The sequence below is a fragment of the Chlorocebus sabaeus genome, chromosome 19 (genome assembly GCF_047675955.1).
Source record: "Chlorocebus sabaeus isolate Y175 chromosome 19, mChlSab1.0.hap1, whole genome shotgun sequence".
In the NCBI taxonomy this organism is placed as follows: domain Eukaryota; kingdom Metazoa; phylum Chordata; class Mammalia; order Primates; family Cercopithecidae; genus Chlorocebus; species Chlorocebus sabaeus.
In genome coordinates, this window is record NC_132922.1 from 18,587,502 (window position 1) to 18,614,428 (window position 26,927).

A 26,927-nucleotide genomic window follows, 5' to 3' on the forward strand; every position below is an offset into this window, starting at 1 on the left:
CAGTATTTTATTGAGGATTTTTGCATCGATGTTCATCAGGGATATTGGTCTAAAATTCTCTTTTTTTGTTGTGTCTCTGCCAGGCTTTGGTATCAGGATGATGTTGGCCTCATAAAATGAGTTAGGGAGGATTCCCTCTTTTTCTATTGATTGGAATAGTTTCAGAAGGAATGGTACCAGCTCCTCCTTGTACCTCTGGTAGAATTCAGCTGTGAATCCATCTGGTCCTGGACTTTTTTTGGTTGGTAGGCTATTAATTATTGCCTCAATTTCAGAGCCTGCTATTGGTCTATTCAGGGATTCAACTTCTTCCTGGTTTAGTCTTGGAAGAGTATAAGTGTCCAGGAAATTATCCATTTCTTCTAGATTTTCCAGTTTATTTGCGTAGAGGTGTTTATAGTATTCTCTGATGGTAGTTTGTATTTCTGTGGGGTCGGTGGTGATATCCCCTTTATCATTTTTAATTGCGTCGATTTGATTCTTCTCTCTTTTCTTCTTTATTAGTCTTGCTAGTGGTCTGTCAATTTTGTTGATCTTTTCAAAAAACCAACTCCTGGATTCATTGATTTTTTGGAGGGTTTTTTGTGTCTCTATCTCCTTCAGTTCTGCTCTGATCTTAGTTATTTCTTGCCTTCTGCTAGCTTTCGAATATGTTTGCTCTTGCTTCTCTAGTTCTTTTAATTGCGATGTTAGAGTGTCAATTTTAGATCTTTCCTGCTTTCTCTTGTGGGCATTTAGTGCTATAAATTTCCCTCTACACACTGCTTTAAATGTGTCCCAGAGATTCTGGTATGTTGTGTCTTGTTCTCATTGGTTTCAAAGAACATCTTTATTTCTGCCTTCTTTTCGTTATGTACCCAGTAGTCATTCAGGAGCAGGTTGTTCAGTTTCCATGTAGTTGAGCGGTTTTGATTGAGTTTCTTAGTCCTGAGTTCTAGTTTGATTGCACTGTGGTCTGAGAGACAGTTTGTTATAATTTCTGTTCTTGTACATTTGCTGAGGAGTGCTTTACTTCCAATTACGTGGTCAATTTTGGAGTAAGTACGATGTGGTGCTGAGAAGAATGTATATTCTGTTGATTTGGGGTGGAGAGTTCTATAGATGTCTATTAGGTCTGCTTGCTGCAGAGATGAGTTCAGTTCCTGGATATCCTTGTTAACTTTCTGTCTCGTTGATCTGTCTAATGTTGACAGTGGAGTGTTGAAGTCTCCCATTATTATTGTATGGGAGTCTAAGTCTCTTTGTAAGTCTCTAAGGACTTGCTTTATGAATCTGGGTGCTCCTGTATTGGGTGCATATATATTTAGGATAGTTAGCTCTTCCTGTTGAATTGATCCCTTTACCATTATGTAATGGCCTTCTTTGTCTCTTTTGATCTTTGATGGTTTAAAGTCTGTTTTATCAGAGACTAGTATTGCAACCCCCGCTTTTTTTTGTTCTCCATTTGCTTGGTAAATCTTCCTCCATCCCTTTATTTTGAGCCTATGTATGTCTCTGCGTGTGAGATGGGTCTCCTGAATACAGCAGACTGATGGGTCTTGACTCTTTATCCAGTGTGCCAGTCTGTGTCTTTTAATTGGAGCATTTAGTCCATTTACATTTAAGGTTAATATTGTTATGTGTGAACTTGATCCTGCCATTATGATATTAACTGGTTATTTTGCTCGTTAGTTGATGCAGTTTCTTCCTAGCCTTGATGGTCTTTACATTTTGGCATGTTTTTGCAATGGCTGGTACCGGTTGTTCCTTTCCATGTTTAGTGCTTCCTTCAGGGTCTCTTGTAAGGCAGGCCTAGTGGTGACAAAATCTCTAAGCATTAGCTTATCTGTAAAGGATTTTATTTCTCCTTCACTTATGAAACTTAGTTTGGCTGGATATAAAATTCTGGGTTTAAAATTCTTTTCTTTAAGAATGTTGAATATTGGCCCCCACTCTCTTCTGGCTTGAAGAGTTTCTGCCGAGAGATCTGCTGTTAGTCTGATGGGCTTCCCTTTGTGGGTAACCCGACCTTTCTCTCTGGCTGCCCTTAAGATTTTTTCCTTCATTTCAACTTTGGTGAATCTGGCAATTATGTGTCTTGGAGTTGCTCTTCTCGAGGAGTATCTTTGTGGCGTTCTCTGTATTTCCTGGATTTGAATGTTGGCCTGCCCTACTAGGTTGGGGAAGTTCTCCTGGATGATATCCCGAAGAGTGTTTTCCAACTTGGTTCCATTTTCCCCGTCACTTTCAGGCACCCCAATCAGACGCAGATTTGGTCTTTTTACATAATCCCATACTTCTTGCAGGCTTTGTTCATTTCTTTTTCTTCTTTTTTCTTTTGGTTTCTCTTCTCGCTTCATTTCATTCATTTGATCCTCAATCACTGACATTCTTTCTTCCAGTTGATCGAGTCAGTTACTGAAGCTTGTGCATTTGTCACGTATTTCTCGTGCCATGGTTTTCGTCTCTTTCATTTCGTTTGTGAGCTTCTCTGCATTAATTACTCTAGCCATCAATTCTTCCACTTTTTTTTCAAGATTTTTAGTTTCTTTGCGCTGGGTACGTAATTCCTCCTTTAGCTCTGAGAAATTTGATGGACTGAAGCCTTCTTCTCTCATCTCGTCAAAGTCATTCTCCATCCAGCTTTGATCCGTTGCTGGCGATGAGCTGCGCTCCTTTGCCGGGGGAGATGCGCTCTTATTTTTTGAATTTCCAGCTTTTCTGCCCTGCTTTTTCCCCATCTTTGTGGTTTTATCTGCCTCTGGTCTTTGATGGTGGTGATGTACTGATGGGGTTTTGGTGTAGGTGTCCTTCCTGTTTGATAGCTTTCCTTCTAACAGTCAGGATCCTCAGCTGTAGGTTGTAGCTGTAGGAGATTGCTTGAGGTCCACTCCAGACCCTGTTTGCCTGGGTATCAGCAGCAGAGGCTGCAGAAGATAGAATATTTCTGAACAGCGAGTGTACCTGTCTGATTCTTGCTTTGGAAGCTTCCTCTCAGGGGTGTACTCCACCCTGTGAGGTGTGGGGTGTCAGACTGCCCCTAGTGGGAGATGTCTCCCAGTTAGGCTACTCAGGGGTCAGGGACCCACTTGAGCAGGGAGTCTGTCCCTTCTCAGATCTCAACCTCCGTGTTGGGAGATCCACTGCTCTCTTCAAAGCTGTCAGACAGAGTCCTTTGCGTCTGCAGAGCTGCTGCGTTTGTTATTGTTTACTGTGCCCTGTCCCCAGAGGTGGAGTCTACAGAGACAGGCAGGTTTCCTTGAGCTGCTGTGAGCTCCACCCAGTTCGAGCTTCCCAGCAGCTTTGTTTACCTACTTAAGCCTCAGCAATGGCGGGCGCCCCTCCCCCAGCCTCGCTGCTGCCTTGCCGGTAGATCACAGACTGCTGTGCTAGCAATGAGGGAGGCTCCGTGGGTGTGGGACCCTCCCGGCCAGGTGTGGGATATGTTCTCCTGGTGTGCCTGTTTGCTTAAAGCGCAGTATTCGGGTGGGAGTTACCCGATTTTCCAGGTGTTGTGTGTCTCAGTTCCCCTGGCTAGGAAAAGGGATTCCCTTCCCCCTTGCGCTTTCCAGGTGAGGCAATGCCTCGCCCTGCTTCAGCTCTCGCTGGTTGGGCTGCAGCAGCTGACCAGCACCGATCGTCTGGCACTCCCCAGTGAGATGAACCCAGTACCTCAGTTGAAAATGCAGAAATCACCGGTCTTCTGTGTTGCTCGCGCTGGGAGTTGGAGACTGGAGCTGTTCCTATTCGGCCATCTTGCTCCGCCCCCCTTCTTTCTTTCTTTCTTTCTTTCTTTTTTTTTTTTTTTTTGAGATGGAGTCTCGCTCTGTCGCCCAGGCTGGCATGCAGTGGTGCGATCTCGGCTCACTGCAAGCTCCGCCTCCCGGGTTCATGCCATTCTCCTGCCTCAGCCTCTGAGTAACTGGGACTACAAGCCCTGGCCACCATGCCCGGCCCATTTTTTGTATTTTTAGTAGAGACGGGGTTTCACCGTGTTAGCCAGGATGGTCTCGATCTCCTGATCTCGTGATCCGCCCGCCTCAGTCTCCCAAAGTGCTGGGATTACAGGCTTGAGCCACCGCGCCCAGCCGCTTGGTACATACTTTCTATCCAATTACCACTCACTGTAGCCTCAAACTCCTGGGCTCAAGGAGAAGATATATTTCTAAATACTCCATCACAGTCGAGGAGCTTCCTATAAGCAATTACTCAGCCTCTCTAAGCCTCATGGTACAGAAAAAGTTCTCAGGACATGTCACCTCATTTAATAAGCACCTCAATTGAGCACAGAACTAACTTCTATGAGAATATAGAAGAGAGTGAAGACAGTGAAGATAATTTTTGAGGCTTTATGGAAGGTATTACTCTGGGGCCATCTCAGTGGATTCTTGAAGGATAAGTAGGAGTCTATCAGAAAAAGAAGGGTTAAGAAGAGTGGACTTTGGGGCAGAGAAACCAGTGGACTCAAATGCACGTTTCTTTCTCATCCTGACTGTTCCCTTTTTAGTCAGACATGTTTGCTGGAGCTATATTCATCAAGCTGGCCTTGGGATTGGACCTTTACCTGGCAATCGTCATCCTCTTGGCTATGACAGCTGTTTACACCATCACTGGTGAGTATGTTGTATGTTTTGCTCACTCAGACTGTCTTTTGCTGATCCCACCCCAACCTGCAATTAGCATTCTCAGTGTTAGCCTTGTTGCTGCCGAGGTAAAGGCACCATTTCATTCCCACTATGAGAGTCAAGCACAGCACCAGAAACACAACTAGAGCATAGAACACAGAATCCTTGGTATTAGAAGTGAGAATCTTGATGGAAGGGAATTATGTGGGGGATGGCGTGGGAAACAGGTCATTTGGTTCAGCTATGTGTTTGGTACCCAGACTGGCACTTAGAATTCAGCATATCATCCACACAGACGGTTGGGAGGAAATAGCAGCTCAGACAGGAGACTAGCAAATGAAAGGTGAGATTCAAATGAACACAGGATGCCAGGGCATGGCCTTGGCCATGAATGGTGCAGTTGAGAAAGGAGAACTGGAGCAGTGGGTTGCTGGCGGGAGACGATGTGTGACAATAGTCCAAGCAGGCTCTCATGAACCAGGTATGTTGATATGCTTCTCATGCATACTAACATAAAAATTAAAGTATACCAGCTGAGTTGGAAGATGTAAGGAAAAATACCAGCTAGAACAGTCAAAACAGTTTTGGGGCCATTTCTGTGCATTTGAACTGTCAACCTAAAATAAGTGACAGAGAGACCAACTCTCCAAAATGAGGAGTTTCTTTGGGAATAGTGAGGGATTGCAAACCAGGATACATGTCCTATGGCAGACCACAGGACTTCCAAGGGGGTTGGGGCAAAGGGGAGGCTTTTAAAGACAGAGAGGGAGAGCCCACGTAAGCTGTATTGAAACAAAGATGATTGTTTCACCTGCTTCTTGCAGCTGCTGGTGTTTGTTCATTGGTGGTACTGGCTGTTGCTAGGAGACAGTCTTCATGATAATGTCTTCCAACAGTTCCTGTTACTGGCATAGATGTATGAGGGCCCTACCTGCATGACCTCCCAGCCCCATTTTGTTAGGGTTTGACATAAGTGTCTCTATTTTGGTACAGACAACTTCCACAGAGCATGTGTTTCAGAATAAGGGAGCGATACGGGCATGAGTCTCCTGTGTTCAGGATTCATCTTATTTTCTCATGACACTCTCATAAAGGGAATATCTTGTTGAAGGTGCTGGTGACTGACTAGACTGACAGCTTAGTTAGTCTAGACTTGAAAAATAAGCTGGGTTTGGGATTTTTTGTTGTTCAACACTACAGCAAAACACAAAACACGGTAACTATATCTGGTACTGAATTAATGAAACAATAATACGTTCCAGCACTAGAGCAAAAGTGGTTTCGCTAGATATTTTAGAGCAGGTGCACTGTGCTGAATGGGTGTAAATTGAGGGATTGATAAGAGAAACTCTCATGGTATTAAAGTGCTGCCTTTTCCCCTGCTTAATATTCAAAAACTCACACAAAGATGAAACTTCACTGTAATTCACAGAAACTTTGAATCAGGGCAAAGCAAGGGAAGTAGGAGAACCAGTGCTGAGGAGATCATGATGTCAGGACAAGCTTGTGGCTCACCTAGGAGCTTTTGATGTCTTCTACTGGGTGATTTCCAGGGTTCTGGGTAGAGGAGAACCCAGTGGTGAAGGCAAATACATGGGGACACATGGATAAAATGCCCTGGTTCTTTTCTTTCTCTCACCAGGGGGTTTGGCCTCGGTGATTTACACAGACACCCTCCAGACCATCATCATGCTGATTGGCTCTTTTATTCTCATGGGGTTTGGTAAGTGATGACCCTACGTGCAGTGCCCAGGGGCTGGAAGTGACGGGACTTGTTTCTGTTCAGTCTGTCTGCTCCTTATTGGGATGCCTTCCAGTTCCATCTGGTCACAGTTTCCCGTCATTTATATAATCCCCATCACTGAAATATCTGCCTGACTTCTTTCTTGCTTTATTATCTCAGCATAAGGAAATGGATGGTGGGGAAAAGAACATTACTTTCTTTTAAAAATTATTGCTGGCCGGGCGCGGTGGCTCAAGCCTGTAATCCCAGCACTTTGGGAGGCCGAGATGGGCGGATCACGAGGTCAGGAGATCGAGACCATCCTGGCTAACACGGTGAAACCCCGTCTGTACTAAAAAATACGAAAAACTAGCCAGGCGAGGTGGCGGGCACCTGTAGTCCCAGCTACTCGGGAGGTTGAGGCAGGAGAATGGCGTAAACCCGGGAGGCGGAGCTTGCAGTGAGCTGAGATCCGGCCACTGCACTCCAGCCTGGGCGACAGAGCGAGACTCCGTCTCAAAAAAAAAAAAAAAAAAAAAATTATTGCTTAGGTAAGTTATCTCATTTAACCTTAATTTCTTTGTGTGAAGGACAGACAAAATCAGTAGCAGTGGGTTGATAATTTTACAGAAGTATTTGTACATTAGATTCAAAGTCTAGAAACCTTTCATTTACATAGAATTTTTATGAAATGAAGGATTAAATAGTAGGAAAAAATTTGAGAACCGAATATTAGTTCAACTGAATCATACACAGACATAGAATACACAACCTATGTTTGTGTACTCAAACAATGTATTGTAGTGGATTTTCATCCAAAACATCCGTAACCTCATTATGACTATTTTGGATGGAAATCTATTGCATTGTGACAATACACAAATACAGGTTGGAGTTTTCTTAATAATGCTCACTTATTAGTATCATTCAGTTCATTGCCATCAAGCAATATTGACCTAATATACAGCTTGCCAATGTTTGTTTTCTCTTATTATGGTATTTATCTTTGCATAGGAAAACTAGCCATTCTGGACGGCATGGATACAGGACAGTTCTATCACTGCAGAATGTTTCTGTTGCACAGTGCCACTCCAGAGGCTAGTTGTTAGCACCAATTCTTTGTGTACTTTCTATTCAGTTATCCAGAACTTCTGTGCTGTTCTTGTTCATGGTGCCTTGGTTTCTGGCCTCAGTGATGCACTCCCTGGCATTAGGTCTCTAAACCTCAATTCTGCCATCTTTAGGATGAAGAGGGGGACTCTCATCTCTTAGAGTCTCCTATGTATTTTTGTTACAATCCATATTTATCTAATCAAAGCAACTTCCTTGTATTGTCTGTATCCTCCACTCAGCTAAGTTCCTGCCTTGTACATTTATTTTGTACATGATCCTAGCACGGTGTTTGGCACATAGTAGTCCTTCAGCTAAATAATGAAGTAGATTAATGTTAACTCAACCCTACAATTGTATAATACTCTGATGAATTTTTCATCATTTAAAGCTATACTAAGCTACCCCAGATGCCTGGGCTCAGCTTTTTAAGAGCAACCACAATTCTCTTCTGCACCTGACTAGCCTTTCCGGACCCGAACAGGCTGAGTCCCACCATTTTCCCTTGTCACGTCTAACCTGCCACCCCCAATTTCTGCTTCTTATCTTTCCAATTTTTTTTTTATTGTAACAGGCAAAATATAGTGTTGCACCAGAAAACCAGATTGCAAGTAAGATAAAAAGAGCCAAGCTCTGGGTCAAGAAGAGAGGCCTTTGCCTCCTGATCTTTTCAGAGGAGCTGGGGCTTTCTGATGGATAATTTCATGGGGCTCACTTTGTGAGTTCACCTTCCAGTTTGCTTATGCTCTAAATGGTTCTGAGATATCAGTGTCGGCCTGTTGGATAACAGCTTCGTTTTTGCCTTAAAAGAGACACTAACTCAAAATTTCAAAGAGCAATATAGGAAGACAAGTCAGAGTTATCTGCTTTCTGTACTTCGTGAAAGTCAATCTGGTAGCATAGCCAGTGCCAGTGGAGGTACCAGAAAGACATGGACCTGGGAGAAGGTCACTGAGGATTGGACTGGGCTGATGGGAGATGATTGTGTACCTCCACCAAAAAGTAGTCATCATAAACATTGGATGTCTTAGATTTCAGTAAGACATCTCGTTTTACTCTGATGCCTTTTTAGCATTTAACGAAGTTGGAGGTTATGAGAGCTTTACCGAGAAGTACATGAATGCCATCCCGTCCGTAGTCGAGGGGGACAACTTGACAATCAGTGCCAGCTGCTACACACCTCGGGAGGACTCCTTCCACATCTTCCGAGATTCTGTGACTGGGGACATTCCATGGCCCGGAATTATATTTGGGATGCCCATTACAGCTTTGTGGTACTGGTGCACAAATCAGGTGAAGTGTGTGTGTGTGTGTGTGTGTGTCTGTGTGTGTGTCTGTGTGTGTACATGTGTTTGTTGTTCTTGTCTCATAGAAAAACATTTAGTTTCCATTTTGCACACACATCATTTAAAAGAGTCAAATACTTCTTCGTTTTTGTTTTTTGTGTTTTTTTAGATGGAGTCTCACTCTGTCACACAGGCTGGAGTGCAGTGGCATGATCTTAACTCACTGCAACCTCCACCTCCCGGGTTCAGGTGATTCTCCTGCCTCAGCCTCCCGAGTAGCTGGGATTACAGGTGCACACCACCATGCCCGGCTAACTTTTGTATTTTCAGTAGAGACGGGGTTTCACCATGTTGGCCAGGTTGGTCTCAAACACCTGACCTAAGGTGATCTGCCCACCTCGGCGTCTCAAAGTGTTGGGATTACAGGGATGAGCCATCACGTCCAGCTTAAAGAATCAAACACTTCTACAAAGCTTGTTATTTAAAAACAGCTGCACGGTACCCTGCTTTCTACCCTATTTCTTGTCCTTCAGAGGCAAATGCTTTCAGCTCTTTTAAGTAAGTGTTTTGGCATTTATTTCTGTTCCCTAAATCCTTGTGCTCAGTGTGCAGTCTGTGAGCCATCAACATGGACATCACCTTGGAGCTCACTAGGAATAAATGCTTTCAGACCCTATAACCTTATCTAGACCCTTTGAATTGGAATCTGCTCATTAACTTGATCCCCAAGTGATTCAGATAAATGCTTGTGTTGCTCCCTGTTGGTTTTAGGATTTTATTGTTGGCTTTCCTCTGATGAAGGATGAGAGTTTAGCTGTCTTTCAACTTTCCCTTCCCAGCTCCATGAAAGCACACCTGTTCCCCCATCCTCCCAATAGCTGTCAATCACAATTTTGGAGAGATCAGCATTCGGTGCCACCATTTTTGTGACTACCCGAATGTAATTCACAGCTGAACCATGTGATTATACTGCCTGACTTTTCCTTAGCTTTTTTTTGGTTGTTGTTCCTGGAATTAGTAATTTTAAGTCTTGTTTTCTTTCTTTTTTAAAAAACATTATTTTTTGAATAGAGACAGGGTCTCACTGTGTCTCAAACTCCTGGACTCCAGCAATCCTTCTGTCTCGGCCTCCCAAAGTGCTGCACTTACAGGTGTGAGCCACTGCACCTGGCCAATTCTTAATTTTTCATTTTGAATTTTCTTGCTAATTATTACTCATTGAATGAAAGGTTCTCCTAGAGTCTTTTGCCCTCTCACAGTCTGGCAGCACTCCCTCTGGTGCCCAACTAACTTATCCAATGACCCCTTCACTGTCATCTTTGGGAATTCATTTTTGCCCTACTCAGGTTATTTCTCCTTTTTTCAGTACCGCCAGTTGTCTTCTTTCTTAATTTATTCCGTCGGGCAAATCCAAGCCTTCAGTATCTTCCTGAGCTAGGCCTCAGGAAGTGAGAATGAGTGGGGAATGTGTGATATTTGTCTTTCTGTGCCTGGCTTATTTCACTTAGCGTAATGACCTCCAGTTCCATCTGTGTTGCTGCAAATGACAGGGCTTCATTGTTGTGTGCGGCTGAATGGTTTTGCATTGTGTATTATGCACATTTTCCTAATCCACTCATCCGCTGATGGACACTCAGGCTGATTCCACATGCTGGCTATTGTGAATAGTGCTGCAGTGAACATAGGAGTGCAGATAGCTCTTTGGTATACTGGTCCACATCATTTCTTATTGCAACATTAAACTCTGGAAAGAGACACTCACTGCCTTGGAAATCATCCCCTGGTTGTTTCATGAGTGTGTCACGTTCTCCCGGCAGGTCATCGTGCAGCGCTGCCTGAGTGGCAAGGACATGTCTCACGTGAAGGCTGCTTGCATCATGTGTGCTTACCTGAAGCTGCTGCCCATGTTCCTCATGGTGATGCCGGGGATGATCAGCCGCATCCTGTACACAGGTAAGCCCTGAATCTGTATGTTCTCTCTTTTCTTTATGCTTGTATTCTGAGAAGTGTTCTTAAAATGTCATAAAGCCTTGAGAAAATCCATTCTGGATGGAAGTAAAAGCAGAATTCCAGGTGGAGGGCACAGCCTGCACAGCGGTCAAAGGCAGGAAAATGTGGCATATTGGACGCTCTGTTCCTTTATCCTTTTCATACCATCTGCCTGTCTCATAGACATTTGAGTCTGTGAGTTCCGTCTTCATGAGTTGCTTAGATTTAAGGAAGTCCAGAGAATATGGCAAAATGACACTGCAGGATGAGGTAGGATTGGGTTAATTTGAGTCGAGTGAGCTGTACCGTCTGAGTTTGGTGACATCTCTGACTGAGAAGGTCTTGGTCCCTCTGAGAAAACTGGAGAACTGAATCAGTTTTCACTGCTTTGGAATCAGGCTGTTTGAGGATATGTAAATTTCTGAGTCAGCTGAGAGTAACTGCTAGTGTTGAATTCAACTTCCTTTATTATGAAAAGTGAAGAAAATATAACCAAATCTTTCTTGACTTATCGAGGAATCATTTTTATCGGGGTAATTCGTCAGATAACACTAAATCCACATCATGTTTTCTCAACTGGGCATCAGTTGATTTCACTGAAATATTGTTAAGTGAACATCAAGGGACCAGCATCCTTCTTATTGCAGCTTTGTAATATTCTTTATAAGGGTAAAGAATATTCATGCCTGTAATCTCACCTACTTGGGAGGCTGAGGCAGGAGAATTGCTTGAGGCCCAGGACTTTGAGACCAGCCTGAGCAATACAGCAAGATCCCATCTCTAAATAATAAGATAAAGTAGCTAGGCATGATGGTGTGTTCCTATAGTCTCAGCTGCTCGGGAGGCTGAGGCGGGAGGATTGCTTGAGCCCAGGAGTTCAAGGCTACAGTGAACTATGATTGCACAATTGCACTACAGCTTGGGTGACAAAGTGAGATCCCATCTCTTCAAAAAAAAAGTGTAGGTATCTAACTAGTGGGGAATGGCCAAAGAAATTATTGTGTACCTCCTTTATGGAAAAATGAAAACAGGAGACTGAAGACTATCTCAAAACTTGGGAAAATACTGAGGTTAGGATACTAAGTGTAAAAAGAAACTTGAAAAATAATGTCTCAACAACTACCATCGTTTTACAAAAAGACATTTCTGTATAGAAAAGGATTAGGAAGTAATGAAAAGAAGCTAATGTGCTGAAGTGTTATTTTTCTGGGTGATTCTTTATCAAGCCTCCCTGTCTGTTGTCATAATGTCGTTTAAGCAAAAACAAAAAACCAACAAGGTATTGTGCAACTGCCACAGAGGTGAGGCATCATGACACATGGGACAGTCACCCAACTGACCATCACAAGTGACACCTCTTCTTAGATGCAGGTGAAAGATATTAGGCTAAATGTGACTGCACTCAGGACCTAACTTCCCATTGCTATTGTTGTCAATCTCTTGAGTTCTGTGTTCCTGGAAGAATGTCTTCTTTTGCTGTTTTCCCAGAGGATGGGGTCCACTCCCTCTCTTTGCTCAATTGCTCTTGCTAGGCCACGTGCCAAGAGAGCCCCTGTCCCATTGGTCACTGCAAGGGGGCTACGGGGATGAGATACTTAGGGTTGTGTTTTGGGAATAGAGGGGCCAGATCTGTGGTATGGAGTTCAAAGTTGAATCTTCAGTTTCCAGGCAAATATCTTTCCTTCCTTATGATCTTACAACTTTTCTCTTTGTTTAAGGGTTGTTAGTTTTGCCTATTTTGGCCTCACTGGACTCACTTCTGAATTCTTCCTCAGATAAGGTAGCATGTGTGGTACCTTCCGAATGCGTGAAACACTGTGGCGTTGATGTCGGCTGCACTAACTATGCATACCCAATGATGGTGCTGGAACTGATGCCCCAAGGTAGGAAAATGTCCCTGCTGGGACAGCCCCAGAGCCCTGTCTACAGACGGGTCTCGCAGAAGGGCTATGGTGCAATTCTTGTACCTTCCATTAATTCAATCCAACTCATCAGACATTTCTTGAGCACCTTCCACAAGCTACCAGCTCTGTGCTAGGCCTGAACATTTCAGAGAGGAACCAGGTACAACTACTGTTAGAAGAATTCTCACTCCTTCAGAGTTAGAAGAATTCTCACTCCTTCAGATTCAAGACTGTTTTCTGAGGCAGCCAAGAACAAATTAAATGATCCATTTGTCAATAAAAGAGTTGCATAGTCATAAACTTGTAAACACGAGACCTAGAGGTAAATTATTTTTTCTGCTTTTTGGGGGCTAGTGATAACCAAATAAACCAAATAGAATAAACTATTTATCCTTCTTTTTGGAGGGCATTTTTGGGGCTAGTGATAACCAAATAATAGATCTCAATCTATTTAATCTGCAACTATTTATTGAGTGCCTACTAAGTGCCAGGCACTGCTTTGGTGCTAACAAAACACCAGTGAAATAGGCACAAAGTCCCCTACCTCTTGGAACTCAAAATCTAGTAGTGTGAGATAGAAAATAAACCACATAGGAAATACATAAATTATTAGGATGCCAGAAGGTGATCATTGCTGTGGTGAACAGAAATGGAGCAGGGTACAGAGCTCAGGACTTGACCAGGTGATCCCGTACCCCATCAAGAGTTGGCTACACTTCTTCCACCTTCCTCCACCCTGACACACAGGAGGGAGGAAGGGACCAGGGCCCACAATCATGACACCACATACTCCCCATCCACACACACTCTGTCCTAGGAGGCTTAGGGCCATTACTAATGGGCAGAGGGAACTGGAGGATGAAGTTCCCATCATGGCTCAAAACTCTTGGCTTTGCCCCTCCAAAGACTTGTTTAGCAGAACCACCTACTGGACTTCTTCCTCTCCAATTCTCTTAAGTCTTCAGGAAGCCAACAGCCCCTACCCAAAGAAAGATAGTGTGATGTTGTTTCCTCTCTTCTAAAACTAGGTTCCAGTAGATGATCTCTAAGTTCATGTTTAGGACTAAAATTCTTTTTGCTTTAATCTGTCCCCTCAAGCATTTATTTTTTGAGTTACAAACAATTCAATTACACTCTTTAAGTTATTTTAAAATGTACAATTAACTTATTACTGATTACTTATTACTTATGGTTACCCTGCTTTGCTATCAAACAGTAGGTCTTAATCATTCTTTCTCTCTTTTTTGTACCCATTAACCATCCCCGCCACCACCCCTAGTCCCCCACTACCCTTCCCAGCCTCTGGTAACCATCCTTCTGCTCTCTATATCAATGAGTTCAATTGTTCTTGATTTTTAGATGACAAAGTAAGTGAGAACATGTGATGTTTTGTCTTTCTGTGCCTGACTTATTTATACTGGATTATTCTCAGGTGACCAGGAAAATATGCAGGAAACTCCACATGCTGATGTGTATTGATAAGGACATCAGTTAACCAATGTTCCGGATGGTGCTTTTACCTTTCAACGCTCTCTGGTTTAGCAAGGCGCTGTCCAGCCACTAACCAGTGCTTGTACCCTCTCCCGGCTCCAGGACTGCGAGGCTTGATGCTTTCGGTCATGCTGGCCTCTCTCATAAGCTCCCTGACCTCCATCTTCAACAGCGCCAGCACCCTCTTCGCTATTGACCTCTACACCAAGGTGCGAAAGCAAGCGTCGGAGAAAGAGATCCTGATAGCTGGACGGTGAGTTCCCACCTAGAATCCTCTGGAGAAGTGCAGACGTAGAAGTGAACTAGAGTTCCCTTGCCTTTGACTTTGGTGAAAGTAATCCTAGCATCTGGATGCAGGGACGAGACATTGGAGTACATCGAATTCAAGTGATCGCTTTCCAGATACAAAAATTTGAACCATACCTTTAAATGAAATAATCACTTTTTCGATCTTTCAAATGCTTCTGAATGGCTCTTATTTCTTCCCCTCCTCACATCACCCCCCTATCCACATCTTCATAAAACTCCACCAGTATTTTAATGGGGTGTAAAATTCCCACCTACTCTGATAGGTGAATGCATTGTCTCTAGCAGTTTCTGTGTATATCACATGGAGGTAACAGATTACGTCTTCTACACATGAACACAGAGGACTTTATCAGTCATATTCATGAATGATTGGGCTGTGTTACAAAGGAGCAGGGAAGAGACTAATTCCAAGAGGATGCTTGGAGAGTTAAGTCAACCCAGGGGACCCTGAGCAGCCTGGGGGCCTTGAAGATAGTGGGAGTGAGACGGAAGGAAATGAGGAAAAAATGGATACCAGAATGTCCTTCTTCCCCTTCACAATTTTCGAGAAGACCCTATATTATCATGGCTTTTTTTTTTTTTTTTTTTTTTTTTTTTGACAGAGTTTCACTCTTTTTGCCCAGGCTGGAGTGCAATGGCACACTCCCAACTCACTGCAACTGCTGCCTCCCAGGTTCAAGCGATTCTCCTGCCTCAGCCTCCTGAGTAACTGGGATTACAGGTGCCCGCCACCATGCCCAGCTAATTTGTTGTATTTTTAGTAGAGATAGGGATTCACAGTGTTGGCCAGGCTGGTCCCAAATACTGACCTTAGGTGATCCATTCTCCTCGGCCTCCCAAAGTGCTGGGATTACAGGTGTGAGCCACTGCTGCTGGCCTGTCGTAGCATTTTGTAAAATGTTTTAAAAATCAAAGTACAGCACACATAAAGAAAACAGTTAAAACATGGATGCACAGCTCAGAGATGCGTCACAAAATGAGGACCCATGTAACCATTGATCAAGTCAAGACATGGAAATTGCCAGCACCCAGAAGTTCGTCTTGGTCTACATCATTCCAAAGCTAACCACTGTGACTTGTGACGCTATAGCTTAGTCTTTTCCAACTTCATGCTATTATAAGTAGAATAATTGCATTTGTATCCCTTGAAATATGATTTTTTTTTTTTTTAAGACAGAGTCTTGCTCTGTCATGAAGCTGGAGTGCAGTGGCACGATCTTGGCTCACTGCAACCTCTGCCTCCCAAGTTCAAGTGATTCTCCTGCCTCGGCCTCCTGAGTAGCTGGGACTACAGGCGCCCGCCACCATGCCCGGCTAATTTTTGTATTTTTAGTAGAGATAGAGTTTCACCATGTTGGCCAGATGGTCTTGATCTCTTGACCTCGTGATCTGCCCACCTCGGCCTCCCAAAGTCCTGGGATTACAGGCATGAGCCACTGCCACCTGCTGAAATATGGCTTATTTTGCTCATGTTGTGTTTGCAACATTCAACCGTGTTGCTACGTGTAGTTGTAGTATAATCATTTTCTTTCTCTGTGATGTTCCGCTGTAGTCAGATATCAGAATTTGTCTAGTCTTTTCAAAGAAATTGGTATCAAGAGAAACTGACCAACTATTTAAAAGACTGTCTTTTGTTGTTGACAGTAACAATAGCTTTAGCAAATTAAACACTTGGGGAAAAACCCAAAGGTCTCACTTGGCCCAGAGCTTGACTCTGGACAAATACTGTAGGAGAGGGAGTACAGGAAGGCAGGAGCGTACCTGTAGTAGAGAAAGTACCGGTTGGTGTTCAGGAGGCCCAAGATGCAGTCGTCCCACTAATAGGTATATGATCTTGGACACACATCCTCCTTAAGTCTTAATGATAAAGCAATGACCTGTTCTTTTCCCCTCTCTCTCTGTGTTATCAAATGCCTACTATCTCACAAAACACAAATAGGAAAAAAACACATATGCTTTTAAAATTCCTGCCTCATGGAATGTATGCCTTTGTCAGGAAGATAGATAATAAAGGTATGCTACCTCAGGTGACCAGAGGTGCTAGAAAGACAAAGCAGGAAGAAAGGATGGAAGCAACCTCATCCAGGTGCTCAGGGAGTCCTCTCTGAGGGGGTGGTGTCTGAGCAGAGCCTGCAGGAAGTGTGGGAGTGAACCCCATGGTGCTCTCGGAGAAGGAACAATGAGGGCTGCTTTCCTCCTACAGTCACGTATGTGGTATGTTTGAGAACAACCAGGAGTGAGGTTCGTCCGTGAGAAGCCAGTGGGAGAGTGAAGAGCAAGGTCAGAAAGGTGCCTGGAGGCGAGGTCATGCAGGGCCATTGAAGTCATAACAAGACAGGATTTTATTCTACATGTGATAGGAAACTGTAACTGAATGAGTTGGGAAAGCACGTGATTTGCCTTCCAATGGTGATAAAAAATAAATACCAAGAGTAAGTGTAATTTATTGAATCCTTACTGTGGTTTAGGCATTATGCTAAGACTTCCCATAGTTTATCACATTTAGTTGTTGCAAGGATGCAGTGATTTTGTTTAAATGCCCAAATACTTGTTCCTTCCTCCACCCCACAACTGCTTCTCTATTTCATGTGAGCAAAGAGAGATGAATGGCCTTTTATGCACATTCTAGTAAATTATGTTGGTTCATTTACTCACACAACAAGCACAGACAACGCTGGAGTTTGGAAAGGTGAAGAAGTCATGCTCCCTGGACAACAGGAGCCTTTAACACGCTTTTTATCTGCGGAAGTACTCAAGTAGTAAAATGCACAAGTTAGCATTTCTTGCCGATTTACTCAACATTCTGAGATAGAGGCTGTTTCCATTCTAATCTATGCAAATCAACTTTGTTCCCTGCAAGCTAGGAAAAGAACAAGAAATGGAAGTCTGCTTTCTTTATTGTACAAATAATTGCTGGTTAACAGAAATAGTGTGGTACTTATTTCCAATTGATATACTACATATAGTGTGTTGGAGTTATTAATCGCTGATATTTTAACTTTTTATGAATAGATGTTTAATCTCATAGATGAAGCTATTATGATTGATTATAGACAGGCAATTGTTTTATGGCATTTTGCTAAAAGATCACCATTAAGCACAGCATGGGTTTATGTATAGTCAAGGAGCTTGATTTTGTTTGGAAAATCAATGAATGGCAACAAGAATGAACTCTAGAACTAAAGCACAGTGGAAGTACCTATAGTGCTTTTGTTTCATGTTTAAATTATGTTGTTTTCTTCTCAGGATATTTGTTCTTCTATTAACTGTTGTGAGCATTGTGTGGGTCCCATTGGTACAAGTGTCTCAAAATGGACAACTAATCCATTACACAGAATCAATTTCTAGCTACCTTGGACCTCCAATTGCAGCTGTCTATGTGCTTGCCATCTTCTGTAAAAGAGTCAATGAACAGGTAAATGAAAACTGGAAAAAAATTTCCCTGCTGGAGTGAGAAAAAATTGTTTATTTCACTGGGGTATCAAAATACATTCTTTCTACCCTATTTATGCAAGTCATGGCCCATCTTAATTTTAGTTGAGGTCAGCCACAATTCCTGATCCTTACTAAAGTATAAAAATATAGCGCGCATTCATAGTACAGTCTTTATGTGTTTATTACAAAGTATTACATACATACACGGTGCAGAGTTGAGGAACATGTTTGGGAGGCAGACTGCCAGGGCCCAATCATGGCTATACCACCTAATCGTATTGTGATCCTAAGCAAATTACTTGAGTCTCTTTAAAATGAAGATAATGATAGCACCTATCCTATGGGATTGTTGTGAGGATTAAGTGAGATAAAATATGTGAAATTCTTAGAAGAAAACCTACCACACTAGTAAGAATTCTAAATGTGTTCATTGCTATTTTGATATATGTAAGTAATTGATTATTATGCATCATGTACCCTTAATCTTTCCATGTTTCCTTAGTACTAGCCTTACTATTATGATTTTCAGATGAGGAACAGGCGCAGAGGGGTTAGTATCTATGTGCTTTCCACATGATCTTGGTATTCAGGCTTAGATCTTCTTCCATCCAAAGCTCATACCATTAGTCTCCATGCAATACTGTTTTTCTAAAACATAACATCTTGAGCAGAGGAACAGACACATGTTTCCATCCCCATCAACTCCTCACAGAAATAAATTATCAAGAGCTTCACAGAACTGTCAAAACTACCTAATACCAGCTCTGGAAACTGTGTAACATAATTGATACTTCTGCTTATTTTATCAAATAAATCACAAGTGTTTTGATCTAACTGTGAACCAAAAGTCAAGGAAAACTTCAGCTCGGGTCAGTGTAGACAGTAGTGTCCTGGTATTGGAGAATCAGCAACGGTGCAGTGGTATGTACAGTTCAGGACCATGGAAAGCAGCATCCAACTAACACGCACGGGTATTTGCAATTTTCTCTACTTCGGTAACCTTGTGCCCAAGGTTAGCCATTTGTGGGTCCTTAACTGGGAAAGCAGGCAGGATTATAATTATGACTTACTTGAATAAGCTTCTCATATTTTCTAAACATTCTGATTTTCTTCTTGCTTCTTTTGCAGGGAGCATTCTGGGGTCTAATGGCTGGACTTGCGATGGGCCTCATTCGTATGATAACAGAGTTTGTTTATGGAACACCGAGTTGCTTGGCTCCCAGTAACTGTCCCAAGATTATCTGTGGAGTGCACTATCTCTACTTTTCCATCATTCTCTTTTTTGGGTCCACGCTGGTCGTCCTGGGAATTTCCCTCTTAACAAAACCCATTCCTGATGTACATGTGAGTGATGAGTAATGGATATATGCTAATTTTAAAATAAGAGTTATTTGCCTTTTAGTGTATGAGTTCCAGGAAATGTATTTATTGTACCTCTAGAGCTAGAAGAACCCTAAGATTTTCATTCAGTCATTGAAATAAAGAATAGTTTGCACTTAGTATGTGCAAATCGCAGTGAATTAAAAAGTAAGGGATTAGAAAATGGACATTATATTTTGTAAATTTCACAGTGTGGTTGGGAAGTCAATCTACAGCATAGGACACCAGGAAGAGAATAATTGGTGTTTCCAAAGACACTGGGAAAGATTTCACAGCAGGGCTGTCATCTGGGCTGTGCCTGTTTGGGCCAATAGGATTTCATATACAGCACGAACACTGACTGGCACAGAGATGAGGGGAAAGTACAAGGTACCAGGGGGCAGGAAAAGAAAGAATAGAATAATGAGATGCATTTTTGCCTTTTGATTTAGCAAAAATGTTTAATATGAATAATATTTAATGTTAGTGGTTAATATTAGCATTGTGGGAAAATTCTCACAGTCCAAAACTGTTGGAAAGTACATAGATTTTATAATTGATAGTAGAGCAATTGGGTAGTATTTACGGATAAATACTTATGAATACTTATGAATCAGCAATCCCAGTTTTAGGAATTTATTGTGTATAAATACTTGTTCAAGTAGGAAAAATGTGTATAAGGATTTTCTCTGCAAAAGTTTTCAAATAGGAAGTAGCTGGGAGAAAAATCCAGATTTCATCATGAAAGGAATGAGCACACAAACACAGTGCATTGAACGTTATACAGCTGTTTAGAAACACGAGGGAGCTCTATTATTTGCTTTGAAAAAAATGTTCATAATATGATTAAGTGGAAAAATATGTGCAGAATAATATAATGTATAATAGCACTTTCTGAAATAAAACACATGTAGGCATACAGATGTTTGTGTAAGCATACAAAAAAAAATCTTAGAGCATATCCACCTAAGATTTTCAACAAGAGGCATTTCAGGGAGTGGGGAGACACTATAGGGGCCTGGCAGATATTAATTAATTGTTTTAAAAATATAAATACTGCTTATATACTAATATTGTTTGAATTGTTTGAATTTATGACTAAATATGTGTAGCTTTTATATATTTTGAATGTATCACTCATAATTTTTGAAGCAATGCTTCTTTATGTATTTTCCTGAGAAGTGGCCAGTGATTATGTGTGGATGGAAAACCTGAAATAAGCACAGTTCAAAATGTTTTACCAAGGACATGTCACTGAAATTCCTAACTAAATAGTTATGCTGAATATTGAGTTAGATGAAAGAACACTAGAAAACACAGTTTTTCAATAAATATATATGTTAAATTCTTACTTGCCGATAGAAATAACCAATTTTTTTTTAGGAAAAATATTTTTAGGAAAAAATTTTTAGGAAAGAAATATTGTCTGAAGGACCAAGTGAGACCATTTTTCTGATTTATGTTTCTGTTTCATTAATATGCTGCGAGGTTTAAGTTTCAAAATAGACTTGATAAATATCATGGTTATTTCAGAGAAAGTCATGAAAACTGTTGTGAATCTAGCCTAACAGTGCAGAAATGAGATGTCCCAGGATGATAGTCTTTCAGCAAAACTAGTAATTACGCTATGCAAGTTAAAAAGAAGTTGAAGGACTCCCAAGAAGAGAGTTTTTAACAAAGAAAGTGGATCTAGTACAAGAAATTCTATGAATAAGAGCTTATGAAGATATGATTAGGAATCTTATTGAGAAGGTGAAGGTATATGTCAAGAACAAATAAAACCAATTACAAATTCTAGTAAATTTGTACAAGAAAGTCATGAGCCAAATTAAAATGAGGCATTACTTAGAATATGATCGATTATAAAGGTTTAAAACCCATTGATAGGCCGGGCACAGTGGCTCACGCCTGTCATCCCAGCACTTTGGGAGGCCAAGGTGGTTGGATCATCTGAGGTCAGTAGTTTGAGACCAGCCTGGTCAAAAACATAGTGAAACCCCATCTCTACTAAAAATACAAAGATAAGCCAGGCGTGCTGGCAGTCCACCTTTAGTAATCCCAGCTACTTGGGAGGCTGAGGCAGGAGAATTGCTTGAGCCCAGGAGGCGGAGGTTGCAGTGAGCCAAGATCACACCATTGCACTCCAGTTGGGCAACAAAATAGAAACTCCATCTTATTAAAAAGAAACAAACAGAAAAAAGCCATTGATACTTAGAGCAATTTCCTTAGAATGACCCAGGGATGATATTTACTTCTTGTGTCCAATCGGTACATACAGCATCAATTCTATTTATTTTCAAATGCTTAAATCAACATACAGACTAACTATGGAAATCTTAATATATTTACAGAAAATAATAAAAATTATATAAAGCATAATAGTTTAAAATGATGGAATAGCTGACAGCAGTTTGGAGGTGGGTTAGGAAAAGGGGTGTGCAAGCGTACTAATTGCAACTGGAATTCAAGAATAGCACATAGATACCAGCCAAATGTGATGAATCCAGAAATGAATTTAAGAAGATAGTTCGAAAGTTATAAAAGCAAAGACTAGATAAACTGAATGAAATAATGATGTGGCTAATAACTGTTGGATGTTAAGGACAATGAGTGAAAGTGGCGTATAGTGTAGGTTAGCTAAATCTTCAACTTTGCTGAAATTACAAATTCAGAAGTAGGTATTTTTAAGTATATCATTTGAGGTTCTGAATAGTAACCAGAAGAATTAAAAACAGAAAAAAAAATTTAAAATGATTAGTGTGTTTTGGTGAGTGACTGTGGTAGGAGGCCTTTTCTTTGCGATCTATATTCTCCTGTGTAGTTTGACTTTTTAAAAAACCAGACAATAAACAAAGGTACCGTTGTATTATATTATTGCAAACATTTGCCTATTACTAATGTATTTTTGTATGGTCCCTGTTCAGCTGTACCGCCTGTGCTGGGTTCTTCGGAACAGTACAGAGGAGCGAATCGATATAGATGCAGAAAAGAAAAGTCAGGAAGAAACAGATGATGGTGTTGAAGAAGGTAATATTTGATTTACATTTGGTTTTCATGTAGGAACTCTGTGCACAGGCTTTTTTAATGGTTTTCTTTTAACGTCATTAAATCCAGCTTCTGAAAAGGCTGTTAGATTTATGATAAACTGAAACTTTAAATTTTTACCTTTCCAAAAATCAAGGCAATATTATTAAATCCGTCTATTCATCTGCCTGTCCATTGGTTTGTCCACCCATCATCCATCCGTAGTTACTGAGATCTCAGACAATCAGTTACAGACTCGCCTGTTCCTAGTTACATAGTGAGTGTTCAATCTTGATTGACTGCAAATAAGCATCTAGCCCCACCTTCTCTCCAACTTTATTTCTCAGTATTTTCTCTAACATACCCTCTATTCCAGGCAGACAGCTTTTCTGACTTTTCCCCACAAGTGCCAAGCTCCCTAAAATATTTCTACCTCCTGTCCAAGAGAAAAAAAAATGCTTATTCTTTAAAACTAAGTTCTACTCTCACTTCCTTCATGAAAATTTCTCCATCAAGTCATCCCTATGGCTCTTTGTTTACCTAATATTTTTTAAACCTCAGATAAGGTTTAGCACTTCACAATATGTTGTCTTAAACTGGACAATAATTGCTTTGTCTGTTTTGGTTTGGTTTCTTCAAAGTGAAGGAAGAGTCAATGCTTTCCGTTCCTTTTGATTTTTTATATCAGTGTTCCTGAGTATGACTGGCCTATCATTTTCTGGTTTTGTACTAAGTTTTTGATTTTTGTATTAAGATCATAGAGTTATCATAGAATGAATCAGAAATTAGCCCATTTTTCCATTTTATGAAAATATTTCAATAAGATTGAAATAATGTTGCCATTGAATTTTGGTATTTTGCCAATAATACCATAAGGGCTCTGTGTGTGTGTGTGTGTGTGTGTGTGTGTGTGTGTGTGTTGCACATCTTAATTACTGATCAAATTTATATAATGGCTGTGGAACTGTTTAGAGTTTCCATTTCATCATTAATCACTTTTGGAAAATTATGTATTTCTAGGATTGTGTCCATTTAGTGCACATTTTAAATATATTGGCATAAAGTTATTCATAGTGTCTACTTATCCATCTATGCTGCCTCTATAGTTGTGTTATCCTTTCAATCTCTAGTATATTTTGTGATTTATCTTTTTTCTTAATCTTACTAAAGATTTGTCTAGTTTACTTTTCTCAAAGAACTAACCTCTGGCTTTGTCATTTCTATTATTTTCCTTCTTTTCTATTTCATCCTTTCTGTTTTTATTTGTATTCCCTTCCGTTTACATTATTTGGGTTTATTCTCTTATTATTATTATTATTTTTTACTAAGTTGGATATTAACTCATTCATTTCCTCTGGAAATTTGATTTTTCTTTTGATTTTTCTTTGATTGTTCTTTTCTATATAAATAACTAAGGCCATATAAATTTCCCTCAAAGCAACACTGTTTTAAATCTTACAGCTTTTAATTTGTATAATTTTCATTATCATTTATTTTTAAGTATAATCTTACTTTATGATTTTTATAAACATTTGAGTTTAGAAGTATTAAATTTTCCAATGCTGCAACAGATAGCCATATATATGAGTCTTTTGTATTTTTGCCAGTATAAGTTGGGGATAGATTTTGTGGAGTTTAGTTGTTAGGTCAAAGGGTTCATGCCTATATGATTTTGCAATATGCTACTAATTCCCATACTAATTTCCATGCAAACTCACCAGCATAGTATGTTGTGAAACTTCGGAATTTTTCCCACTGATAGATGAGAAAGTGGTATAGGTTTAGTTTAAATTTCTCTTTTTTGAGTGAGCTTGAGAACCACGTGTCTTTTTTCTTTCAACTGTTTATTCATCTCTCTAATATGCTGACATGGGCTGTTAATAGCCTTTTCTTACTGATTTTTAGAAACCCATTTTATATTAAAGATATTAAACCCTTTGTAATAGAATATGCAAATATTTCCCCCATTTTATCATTTGTTTTTACTTTGTTTATTGAACTTTATGCCATGCAAAAGTTGCCTGTTTTTATATGATTAAATTTATCTACATTTTCTCAGGGGTTCCTCTTAACAGTCCCAGGTGATTGTGATCATTGTGACCGTCATAGGTACTACACTGACAAGGATTTCTAGTTCTTTTGTGATCTAGATCTTCTGCAACCATTTGCTTATCTTTATTCCAGATTATCCTGAGCAATCACGTGGATGCCTCAAGAAAGCTTATGACTTGTTCTGCGGTTTGCAGAAGGGACCCAAGCTAACCAAGGAGGAAGAGGAAGCCTTGAGAAAGAAGCTCACAGACACATCTGAGAGGCCCTTGTGGAGGACAATAGTGAACATCAACGCCATCCTCCTCCTGGCTGTGGTGGTCTTTGTTTATGGCTACTATGCCTGAACTGTATCTGAGCCATTAGAATAATGAATAATTCTTAATAATGAACCAAAGGATAATTTGAGTGATTTTCATTTTATAGTACGTTGTGTGGCAAAAAAAAAAAATCAGCAGTTGGTAATTTTATCCAATGAGATGACTACAGACTTGATATTTTGCTTTTGTTGTTCCTTTGTGTCACTAAGAGTTGATATAAAACTGTGAAGTGACCTCTACGTGTGTAAACAAGACACACAGGTCTAAATTTTATTTTTACAGCTTTATTGAGGTATAGTAAACAAATGAAAATTGTTTATATTTAGGATGTACGATGTGATGATTTGATATATGTATACCTTCTGAAACAATAACCACAATCAAGTTAACACATCTATCACCTCACATGTTTACCTTTTCTGTGTGTGTGGTAAGAACAACTGAGAGACTCTTAGTAAATTTCAAGCACACAATACAGTATTATTAGCTATAGTCACCATGCTGTCCTTTGCACCCTCAGAATATATTCATCTTATGAGTGAAGGTTTGTACTCTTTGACTAATACCTACCTCTTCACCCCAGGCAACTATCATCTACTTTCTGCTTCTATGAGTTCAACTTTTCACTGCAGCACTATTCACAATAGCTAAGATACAGAAACAACTTAAGTGTGCTGTGATGGATGGATGATGAGAATGTTATATATATATACATAATAGAATACTATTCAGCCATAAAAACGAAGGAAATCCTGCCACTTGTAACAATGTGGATGAACCTGCAGAACATTATGCTAAGTGAAATAAGCCAGACACAGAAAGACAAATGCTATAGAATCTCACTTATATGTGAAGCCTTAAAGTGAAAATGACCAAGTGATATGGTTTGGCTGTGTCCCCATCCAACTCTCGTCATGGATTGTAGTTCCCATAATCTCCACGCGTTGTGGGAAGGATCTGGTGGGAGGTAATTGAATTGTGAGGGCGGTTATCCCCATGCTGCTGCTGCTGTGATAGTGAGTTCTCATGAGATCTGATGGTTTTATAAGGGGCTTTCCCCCCACTTCACTTTGCACTTCTTTCTCTTGCCGCCTTGTGAAGAAGGATGTGTTGTTCCACCATGATTGTAAGTTTCCTGAGGCCCCCTCAGCCATGCTGAACTGTGGGTTCACTAAACCTCTTTCCTGTATAAATTAACCAGTCTTGGGTATGTCTTTATTAGCAGTGTGAGAATAGACTAATACACCAGGCAAATTGCCCTACCTCATACTTGCTTTCTGAAGTTTCCAGAGATTTCCATTTGAAAAGAATGCCTCTTCCAACTCTGCCTCACCTAGTAACCTCCTCATCTACACAACAGTGACTTCTCCTGTGGAGCGACCTTCACTCAGTTACTTCAAGGATTTAAAAAATAAAAATATTTTCTAATAGTTGATGGGGGTGAACTAGAAATATCCATTGTAAATATCTTTTAAATATACTGGAAATTATTGCTTACATCTTAAAGTCATTTGTCACTAAATACTAAAACATCAAACCATTGATTTTTAACTGCTTCATTAAAATATAATTCATATAGTATAAAATGTATCTATTTAGAGCATATAATTCAGTGTATTTTAATATATTCACAGTTTTCCAATAATTATCAAAATCTAATTTTAGATATTAACATTTATCGGCATCCTTGAATATACGTATTTCTCTGTCTTTATTTCTGTTTTCACACAGTGAATGACAATTATCTCTATGTAGAATTGTAGAGAGGTTTAAAACACCTTTTTGTAAGCAAGTCAACAACTAAAATATGTTTTAATAAATTACGTAAGAAACATGGAAGAGGGCCGGGCGCAGTGGCTCACACCTGTAATCCCAGCACTTTGGGAGGATGAGGCGGGCGGATGACAAGGTCAGGAGTTCAAGACAAGCCTGGCCAACATAGTGAAACCCTGTCTCTACTAAAAATACAAAAAATTAGCTGGGCGTGGTGGCACGCGCCTGTAGTCCCAGCTACTCGGAAGGCTGAGGCAGGAGAACAGTTTGAATCCGGGAGGCGGAGGTTGCAGTGAGCCGAGACTGTGCCACTGCACTCCAGCCTGGGTAACAGAGTGAGACTCCGTCTCAAAAAAAACCAAAAAACAAAAAACATGGAAGAGAGAGCACTTTCAGCACATGCTGGAGACTGTCTCTTCCTGAGTAAAAATAATAAAAATTAAAGAAACACATCTATCATATTGTTATAAAAATCCAAACAATGCCCTTGGGTCTGTAGAATTAAATATAAGACTCTTCACTGACAACCCAATCCTCTCATCTACTGTCAC

General features: G+C 40.6%; 1 protein-coding gene across 1 annotated transcript in view; it reads left to right on the forward strand.

Moving 5' to 3' along the window:
- SLC5A4 (solute carrier family 5 member 4) overlaps positions 1 to 24,680 on the forward strand; it is a 41,859-nt gene extending 17,179 nt beyond the window's left edge. Inside the window, exons 6-15 of the mRNA XM_007975555.3 lie at positions 4,487 to 4,592; positions 6,247 to 6,327; positions 8,510 to 8,730; positions 10,541 to 10,676; positions 12,488 to 12,595; positions 14,210 to 14,360; positions 17,663 to 17,831; positions 18,980 to 19,195; positions 22,135 to 22,237; positions 24,419 to 24,680. Coding sequence (XP_007973746.3) covers positions 4,487 to 4,592; positions 6,247 to 6,327; positions 8,510 to 8,730; positions 10,541 to 10,676; positions 12,488 to 12,595; positions 14,210 to 14,360; positions 17,663 to 17,831; positions 18,980 to 19,195; positions 22,135 to 22,237; positions 24,419 to 24,630 — 1,503 coding nt within the window. The 3' untranslated portion in view covers positions 24,631 to 24,680. The remainder of the gene's footprint in view (positions 1 to 4,486; positions 4,593 to 6,246; positions 6,328 to 8,509; positions 8,731 to 10,540; positions 10,677 to 12,487; positions 12,596 to 14,209; positions 14,361 to 17,662; positions 17,832 to 18,979; positions 19,196 to 22,134; positions 22,238 to 24,418) is intronic.
- Positions 24,681 to 26,927: the final 2,247 nt, after the last annotated feature.